At 43.4% G+C, this 9,420-nt stretch overlaps 1 protein-coding gene across 1 annotated transcript; it reads left to right on the top strand.

Annotated features, from left to right (window-relative positions):
* Window positions 1-18: 18 nt before the first annotated feature.
* Window positions 19-8,680, top strand: snrnp27 (small nuclear ribonucleoprotein 27 (U4/U6.U5)). Its single transcript, XM_088624413.1, has 6 exons — window positions 19-185; window positions 3,060-3,189; window positions 4,229-4,323; window positions 5,036-5,115; window positions 5,451-5,515; window positions 7,304-8,680. The coding sequence occupies exons 1-6, from the start codon at window positions 152-154 to the stop codon at window positions 7,356-7,358; spliced, it is 459 nt and encodes a 152-aa protein (XP_088480539.1). The 5' UTR covers window positions 19-151; the 3' UTR covers window positions 7,359-8,680.
* Window positions 8,681-9,420: the final 740 nt, after the last annotated feature.

A 9,420-nucleotide genomic window follows, 5' to 3' on the forward strand; every position in this document is an offset into this window, starting at 1 on the left:
GTACTCGTATTGCTGGAACACGGTTTCTTTTAGCGGTTGCACTGGATCGTGTTTCTAGCGTTTTCTGTAGATTGCTAAATTTGTTTTCGACTCTTATCTGAGAAAGTTACTGGTGTTTTTCACCTGAAATCCGGTGGGACCAGTTGAAACCATGGGGAGAAGCAGGAGTCGATCTCCCAGACGAGGTGAGTGTGAAGAATCGTAATCAAAACCGTAGAAGAATTCACGTAAACAACAGGAACTGTAACACGCACGGCATTTCTGGTTTGAAATTAACTTTCGATATATGTTCATGTCCTGTTTGCAATGATTCACTCTCCGAAGTTTTTATATGAAAAAAAGCTTAAATAATTTACTGAATTTAATTTGATCAATTATTTTATCAACAGGAAAAACATTACTTTTGGAAGTTATCACTTTGTGGTTTGCTTACGCAAAATTAAAAAAGTACTTGTAAGAAATTTCTCTATTTAGTCATTTATAAACGTATTAAATGTACTTTTAGTGTGGAAATTGTAAATATCGGAATAGAAAATAATGTAAGGCGAATGTTGACTGATTGTATTTTTAATTTAAGTCTAAACCTTAGTCGTGTATTTCAGTAATTTTATTTGATTAATATCCACTCCATTCGACACTACTAGTATATGGCGCCAGTACACTCTCCACACGCCAGCTGCCAGTGGGGAGGAGAACAGCGTAATGAAACCAATACAGAGAAGGGGATTATTAGGAGACTGTGACTGGTAAAGGCCAATGGGAAATTTGGCCAGGTTAACACTCTTACTCTTTTCAAGAATTGCACCGTGAACTTTAATTACCACGGAGAGTCAGGATCTGTTTTACATCTCATCTGAAGGATGGCACCTTTTTACAGTGGTGTCCCTATCACTACAATGGGACATTAGGACCCACACAGACTGCAGGGTGAGCACAACCTACTGGTCCCACTAACACCTCTTCCAGCAGCAACCTTAGCTTTCCCAGGAGGTCTCCCATCCAGGTACTGGCAGACAGGTGATATAGTTGTAGGCTCAATTGATCAAAAATTGTCTTAGAACTTGCGTCCTAGAATTAGTGATTAGAGTTCTGTGCAAGCTCTCCATAGCAGCTAAATAAGCCACATGATATAATCAGATCCTTCTTGGGTGAAAGCTGCTGTATAAAGCCAATGAATTAACGTTGTTGGTCAGTAATAAGCAGAAGGCATGACCATCCATCCACTTTCTAACCACTTCTTCCAATTCAGAGTCGCAGGGAGCCAGCTAGCAAAGGGCCCAAGGTGGGGTACACCCTGGATGGGACACCAGTCCATCGCAGGGCACACAGACACTCACACTTTCACATCAGGGCCAGTTCTCCCAGACACCAATTAACCTACCACTATTTTATAGACTGGTGGGAGGAATCCCAAGTGAGCATGAGGAGGACATGCAAACTCCACTCAGACAGCACCCCAGGACAGGTATTGAATCTGGGGCCCCAGCATTGCGAAGCAGCAGTGCTGACCACTGCCTCACTGTGCTGCCCTATAATGATTTACACCAGTGGTTCTCAAACTGTGGTACGCGTACCGGCAGTGGTACGTGGAGTGCCGCCAGGTGGTACGCCAAATGACCCTGGAACTGTGTTGTGTGCGCTGAAAAATCGGGACGGGTTTTCATATTTTGTATTTTAATACGTGTCGAATACGCAGCCTACGTACTAAGATACAGTGTGCGCTAATACTTCAGTGGACACAAGAGATACTCTGTAATTCTATACCACTCTATAGGAATGCGTGCTACGGATGCAAGTGACCAATTGTATTTAAAAAAAGCTACTGTATCTCCAGCAAATAGGGAGAAAGGAGAATGTACGTGATTTTGGAACAATGCCAACGTTGTAAACACAGGAATGCATAGAAATACGTGCTACGAACGCAGGTAATCTTGTGAGCACACGAAAGCGTGATAACAGAAAAATATTTAAGAACTGCTCTAATTTGAGAAAAATACACAGAGCGTCTCTGTGTTTCGCTCCCATGCGCATGAAATAAAAACTTTAGATGAATCTGTAGTCGATTTGGCCAATTTGCTCGTTTACGTTAGATACGAGTTTGAGGGCATGTCCCATGAGGACTTTCTGTTCTGTAAACCGCTACCAACAGGAACTACAGGAGAGCACATATTTCAGCTTCTGAATGAATTTATCGAAGAGAATGGCCTCGACTGGATAAAATGCGTCTGAGTTTGTACAGACGGTGCTAGAGCAATGACATGCCGACATAACGGTGTAGTTGCACGGATTAGATAGGTTGCTCCAGAAATTAATACGCATTACAACATCCACCGCGAGACCTTTGCCGTCAAGAAAACGCCTGACGATTAAATATCTGTTAGACTCTGTTGTGAATTGTATCAAGGCTCGAAAAATTAATTCACATCTGCTTTGCTCAACTAAACAGGCTCACCCCTCTCACTGAAATGGTGCTTTTTTCTTAGTTGTTGTTAATGTTTTTTTTCTGTAAAACACTTGGAGAAGCCACCTTTAAAGGCGCTATATCAAATAAAGTTTATTATTATAATATTTATCATATGTATGTGTGAGTGTGTGTGCACGCGCGCTCATGTTGGTCATTGAGAATTTCTGGGGTTCCTATGAGAAGATGACTTGTAGGTGGTACTTGGATGCTTTGGTTGGATTAGGGGTGGTACTTGGTCCAAAAAGTTTGAGACCCACTGATTTACATGATTCTTTATCGCTTGTGACATGATATCGTGGTGTTCATTTATGCAAATTCAAGAGCCTTTGCAACTAATCATGCCCAGCACAGCAGAAATATGCCAAATTGTTTATATGGGCGTGAACTCATGACATTAGAAGCTAAGGGATTTGGCATAGTGTATTTGCTATACAGAGCATGATTAGATACAAAGGTTCTTAAATTCGTGTGCAAGCTTCACAACTGTTTTATTGTTAAAACCTGATTGAGCATTGCTGCCTGTGTTCTGTGAAGAAGGCTCGTGTTTCCGGCCTTCAGCACTGCTTGACCGGCGTGTTGGCTGTGTCCTCCGCAGCAGAGAGGCGGCGCTCCCGGTCCAGCTCGCGGGAGCGCGAGAGGCGGCGGCGGGAGAGGGAGCGCTCCAGGTCACGTGACCGGGAGAGGAGGCGTAGCCGCTCGCGGTCCCCACACAGGCGGCGTTCCAGGTGAGCTCCCGCTAGGTTCGGACACGTGGTTTTAATATATGGGACTCTTGGAGAGCTGGTCCTCCTGTGACTCCATAAAGAAGGCTGAGCCCTGGCGGGGGGCTTGAATTGGCCAGGACTGCCTCTTATTTACACACTCCAGTGACCCCCCCTGGGGTCAGCTAGACACTTCCACTAATTTCAACAAGCAGATGTGCTGCGCCGCGCTGGTGCAGTGGTTAGCACTGGTGCCTCGCCGCACTGGGGTCCTGGGTTCAATTCCAGACCTGGGGTGCTATCTGCGTGGAGTATGCATGGTCTCCTCCTGCTCACATGCATTTCCTCTGGGTGCTTTGGTTTCCTCCCGCATTCTAAAGGCATAGTAGATGAATGAGCTTATGGGGAAAATTGGTTGTGAGTGTATGTGTCTGTGTGTGCCCTGCGATGCACTGGGGTCCTGCCCAGAGTGTACCCTGCCTTGTGCCAGTTACTTGCCAGAATATGCTCTGGCTCCTCCCTGACCCTCAGTTGGAGTAAGTGGATATGCTCTGATCTCCTGTAATTGTTGCGAAGTGTCCTGTGGAACACTGTGGAACTCATAAAAGCATTGCCGTCACTCAAGTGGGCTTGTCAGGGGAGCAGGCACATGTTTCAATTTTCTGTGCAGTTGTGCTGAGGTTGCAGCAACTTAATAGTTGCTGATTCCGAATTTGTGGTTATGAAATGCAATATCATTGAGGAATCCAGATTGGATAAAGAAGTCTAATGAGAATGTTATTCCCTAGATGCAAATACTGGACTGAGGTCACTACTGCTTCTTTTTACAAAAATTTAAGATTACATGCCAAATTTGACTCCTGGAGTTTTCTAGATCAGGTTTTAATAGCTCCAGATTCTCTAGCCCTCTGCATACCTGATCATAGCAACAAATGCTACTGCTCATCCTTGCCTTCCATAGTTTGCGAAACATTTCTCAACATTTCTCAAGCACGCAGCTTCCCCTGTGCACCTCTGAGATTTTCAGCACACTCCAGGTTTCTCCTGTCTGTCTTCACTCCAGATCCCCAAGACGCATCAGGTCTTCCTCTCTCTCTCCTACGAGACAGAAGGACGACAAGAAGGACATCAAAGATGTGAAAGAGCATCAGATTTCCGGTGAGAAAGAAAAGGCCATTGTGACAGGTTAACAGGTTAAGTGCAGCGGTGGTGTGGTGTTCACAGTGACGCTGAACATTTCTGCAACGTGAAAAACCCTTCGGCGCGTACTATAGGTTTGTGAGCGACAGATGGTGAATACCACTTCGTTTCCTAGAGTAGGTAGAGATAAGACCTAGCATCTGCAATAAATACAATTATTAATCGGCCATGCATATAAAATTGTCATAAAAATGAAAGAAAATACATGAGTTTAAGCTCCTGAATTGGAAGTATAGCACTGCATCGGAATACAGGTCGAGCCCTACACAACAGTTGTACAAGTTTGAATCTGGGCAGAGCTTTTTGGAAGCGAGTGGCAAAGCCGTATATTCCCCATGGGCGTCGCAGGGTTTGGGTGGACTGGAGCAGGGTATCCGTGACTTGGATGAGTGCCTGAGTTATGTGGTGACGTCTAAGGCAGCACTTCTCCAATCAGGGCTGAGTGCTCTGTGGAGAAGTGATGAGTTACACTCTGCACAATAAGTGGGTGATCCAGAGGAAAACATGGCAGGATCCTTTTTTTTCCTCTGATTTAGAGGGTGAGCCACCACAATACAACCATCATTTACAGATTGGAAGGGCAAAAAAATACAATTCTTGAATTTCTGTGATTGAGGGAATAGATTGTGTTTTATGTGTAGTTCCGATGCTAACGTTCCATGTGTTTCAGAGGAGGACATGCAGGGGAAGACAGAGGAGGAAATTGAGATGATGAAGCTCATGGGCTTCAGCACCTTTGATTCCACCAAGGTAAGAAAGCAAACTCAGACTTCAGTCCGGGCCAGACACACCTGCAGGGGTCTAATGTGTGAGATAGTTCTGCAACTATTGTTAACTGAGTCCCATTTAACCAAAAATGTAAAAAGTTCAAAATTTATTTTATTATTTTTATTATCCATAAATTAAAAAATAATAAAATTCCACCTGATTAGTATAGCCTTCACCTGAGAAGCAGCAGAGGAAAGACTCCTGCAATCCCATATGTCACCACCAGGTGTCTCTCAAGTGCTGAGTTTCTAGTGTTTGCTTCATGGCAGGTCATGGATAAACTGGTTTTGACGGTGATGTTTGTGGTGCTTTCACAGGGAAAGAAGTGTGACGGTTCTGTCAATGCATATGCTGTTAATGTCTCCCAGAAGAGAAAATACAGGTTAGTCTCTCCTTGATATGTGCATTGTCTCTTACATCTTACTCTATGTTTCAGGTGTTCTCTAAAAGCAGTAAGGAACTATATACAGACTTCGCCATTGCAATCTCCACAATTCCCAGTATCCATCATATATGCTACAATGAGATATATTTTAGCAACAGGGGGATTTACGGAACATTCTTGAAACCTCAAGGTTCACACTTGAGTTATTGCAGTAGTGCTTGTGTGTTTGTTCTTTAACTTGATTTCTAATGTGAAATAGGATACCTTTCTAGACTGACGTGCCGTGCTGAAATTTCAGTAATGCACAGCGGATTTTTATTTCTTCAGGGCTCTATTTTCAAATGAGGTGAAGCACCACAGCTTTGTCTTTCCAGGTGCAGGGTCTGGTTGCGAGAGAGTCATAGCTGTGTCTTATTTCCATCCAGAGTGGAAAGGGTACGCTGACCCACCTGACACTGTTCAGTCTGCTCTATGATTGTAGGATACAAATTTGCATTTTTCTCTCTTTGTTCTGAGGGTTCACAGCTGCTCACTTACCATTGGTGTTGGACTAAAACATGCCAACAAATAACATCTAGAACATAATTGTCAGGCAACAGTAAACCTGTTAGGCCAAAAATGATTTGGACATCAAAGTAAAAACATTTGTTACAAAATGCGTAAACACCTGTAATATATAGCTCTTTTCGATTTCCTAATGGTAATTAACATCATGGTTATTGCTAGAAACGTGGATTGAAACAGTGGTGGGAGTTGTTGCTGTTTAATCTGCAGGTTTAAGTAACACAATTATGAATTACATTATAACTATTGGTAATACCGCTATGTGAAACAGTTAACCACTGCAGGAGTTACTGAGAACTGCAACACAACTTGGAATTATGAGTTCATAATTCAGAATGCAATAATAAAGGAGAGGAGAAAGAAAGTGGAGGATGCACCCAATATAGGACCAGGGTAACATTTCTACACCAGTCAGAGATGCTGGGAAACCGTTCTGCTAAATGAGCTTCCTGTTGTGAGCTGGAAGGTGGAAGATTTACTGAATCTCGCTGCTGGGTTTGTGCCATTCCACACTTCCCTTCTCACAGTCTTTCACTTCACAAAACTTGTTTTTTGTCATTTTCTAATGAATACGAGTGATTGTGTAACAGATCTTCATTTTGTAGTGCATGTTTAAAATAGGTTTGTTTTCTATTTGTTCTTCGGTTTGTAATTGTACCACTCTGTTCTTTGGAATCTGGGTTAATACTTTTTAGGACAGTCTCCTGGTACTGTTTCGAATTTGCTGAAACACCAGTGGGTAGGCCTGCTCTTGCACGTTGTCTTCATCCCTAATGCAGCACTGCAGTGTTGTGAATATTCACCACTGAATGGCAAAATGCAATTTCAGAACTACTTGCAAGTCATTCGCAGGACACAATGCCTTGCTTCCGTGTTTAAAATCCAACCAGGGCAGAACGAAAATGAGTCCCTAACATTTTAGTCTCATCCGGTCTTCCTCGGCCCCTCTGGATTTCCTACCCAGGGTGCGGCAAGGCCTGGTTTGTTTTTTCCAGGGCTTTGCTGTGGATGTGCCATGTGTGTGAACAGGTTGATAGAGGGAGGCAGTGTGAGGTGAAGGGGGATTGAGAGAGAGGCAGCTTGATCAGCAACCAATCGCACAGCTCTGGAATGTCCTCTTATCAGCAGGTGTTCCATTGCAGGGAGAGCAGGAATACCATTGGTGGAAAATGATGTAATGTGCTAGAGGAGGGGGGAGTGATGTAATCTTTTTTTTTTTAGGCAATACATGAACCGAAAAGGTGGATTTAACAGACCCCTGGATTTCATTGCTTGAAGAAGAGAAGAGGAGGACTGAATATAACAAGGTCACGGACATTGTTTCCTGCTTTGAAGCCATTGTTCAGCTAGCCAGTTCTGTATTTCAATATTTCTGTGAAACGCATAGAAATATAAATGCGTGATTAATTTATGGAAAATTCAGTTTGTGTTAAAGTGGAATGTGGTGGCCTGGGTGCTGGCAAGGGTGCTAGCTAATGTAAGTAATATGAAACATGATATTGACATAGTGTACTAAAGAGGTTGACAGAAATAGAAAAATAAGTCTTCCTCTGCAGAGGTTGACTATGGTAAGTTTGCAGAAGCCATCCCCATTCTTCCAGCACCGACATAATCCGGAAGTATCGAAGGGCCAAAAGAAGAAGAGGTCAAAGTACACAGTCCCAGAGCTGCTGCTGAACATGACAACCTGACACAAACGTCCCTTTAAAGAGAGCTTGCTGAGTTGCACGGTCCTATGACACTTTGTGTATTTTGGTCAGTGTTTAGTGCTGAAATGTAATGCCACACTTGAGAAAATGGTGCCGTTTCTTTGACGTGAGCTGAATAGTTACAGATTTGTAGGCTACTGCAGGCGTGTTTTGATGTAGCTCAGTAATTGTCCATCGTTGTTTTCTGTTCCTTCAGTGCTGGTGAAACATGGGTGATGGGGTCTCGGGTGCCGAGCCAGGGCACTACCTGTAACTGCAGCTTCTTGCAAAGCTGGGCTGAAAAATGATGGCTTACTGAGCTCTTACATTGAACACTTTCCCATGCTTTGAACTTGCACTGAAAACCCTTCCCGAGTGGTGTCCTGTGTGGAGCATGTGTTGCATGGAGGATAGAAGATAATTGCTCCATTTCAGAAATGGGGAATTGAGTTGTGCACCTTTTTAGTTTCGTGCACATAACCCATTTTTTAGTCAGTGGGAACCTCTTGTTTGATATTTTGTGAATGTCACATTATTGGGGCAGTACATTACACATTGTACAAGCCTGGCTTTAGTCTTAGCAGTGAGGGCTGAGCTGAAGTTTCCCGAATCTCTTTGCCCCTAAGGAGTGATGTGGGTGTCCGCAGGTCCCTTCCAGTGTACTTCTGCTTGTGAAACACTGCCTCACCATTGTCCTGCAGCAGCTCTGATCTGTTCTCAGTGTGGTTTTCACTCCAGGACCATTCCCAGGGGATCCTGATCGCACCTCACATTTCTTTTAAATAGGCGTTTACTGTTATTATATTGCTTTTAACATCATGTATGCCAGTACAAACCCTGTCTCCATGTACAGTATGTTGACTTCATGATATCCAGTCTTTGTATTTAAATAAAAAAATGAAAATGCCCAGCCCTGCTTTTTATTTTGTTGTGCTCTAAACGTTTTTGAGATGACATTGGACATTGTGTACTACTAAAGACATCTGAATACAAAATGATCAACCTTATAATGTCTGTTAAACTGATGCCTATTTAAAGTTGGCCTTCATTTTACAGGTTTTATCCCTAGCATTGAGTCCGCCATCTGTCTGTTTTCTAACTGCTTCATCAAATACAGGGTTGCGGGGTGCAGGGCTGGGTACACCCTGAACGGTATGGACTCTAGGGTACAGAAAAATACATGGAAAGGCTGGGGTGTGAACATGAATCTGGCTTCCTGGTAAAGAACAGAGGGCCAATTTACCATCACTGATCACCTTTTCATTTTTATGATGTGCACTACCTTGATTATAATATTTTAATAAATTGTCCGTGAAAAACCTTACTGAGTTAAGCAACTAAGGACGGTCTTGACGCGAGTTTACAGACGCCTACCCAAACGCACCTCGGGTTTTGCACAACCTGAGGTGGGAACAGAACACGGTTTCCGCCGGATTTCATAGCCAGTGTGAAGCACGGTACTCCGGAGAACACCTGCTGTCTGCGGGGCTCAAGACAGGCCAGGAAAGGATTTGCTGTTCTAAGACGCAGATGGAGAATGTTAAAACATCCGTTGCGATAAAACGTCGTTTATCATGACATCCTTTTTAAATGTTATCGTCGTTTTTGCTTTCCTCGCTTAGTGATCAGAACATATTCAACCGTTTCGTA

This window comes from Lepisosteus platostomus, chromosome 3 (genome assembly GCF_059453375.1).
Source record: "Lepisosteus platostomus isolate fLepPlt1 chromosome 3, fLepPlt1.hap1, whole genome shotgun sequence".
Taxonomy (NCBI): domain Eukaryota; kingdom Metazoa; phylum Chordata; class Actinopteri; order Semionotiformes; family Lepisosteidae; genus Lepisosteus; species Lepisosteus platostomus.

Bases quoted from the DNA above. Each gene is read 5' to 3' on its own strand.
- snrnp27 (XM_088624413.1), top strand. From the start codon at position 152: ATGGGGAGAAGCAGGAGTCGATCTCCCAGACGAG. The intron at 186-3,059 runs GTGAGTGTGAAG...TGTCCTCCGCAG, and splicing joins GAGTCGATCTCCCAGACGAG to CAGAGAGGCGGCGCTCCCGG. The intron at 4,324-5,035 runs GTGAGAAAGAAA...CATGTGTTTCAG, and splicing joins GAAAGAGCATCAGATTTCCG to AGGAGGACATGCAGGGGAAG.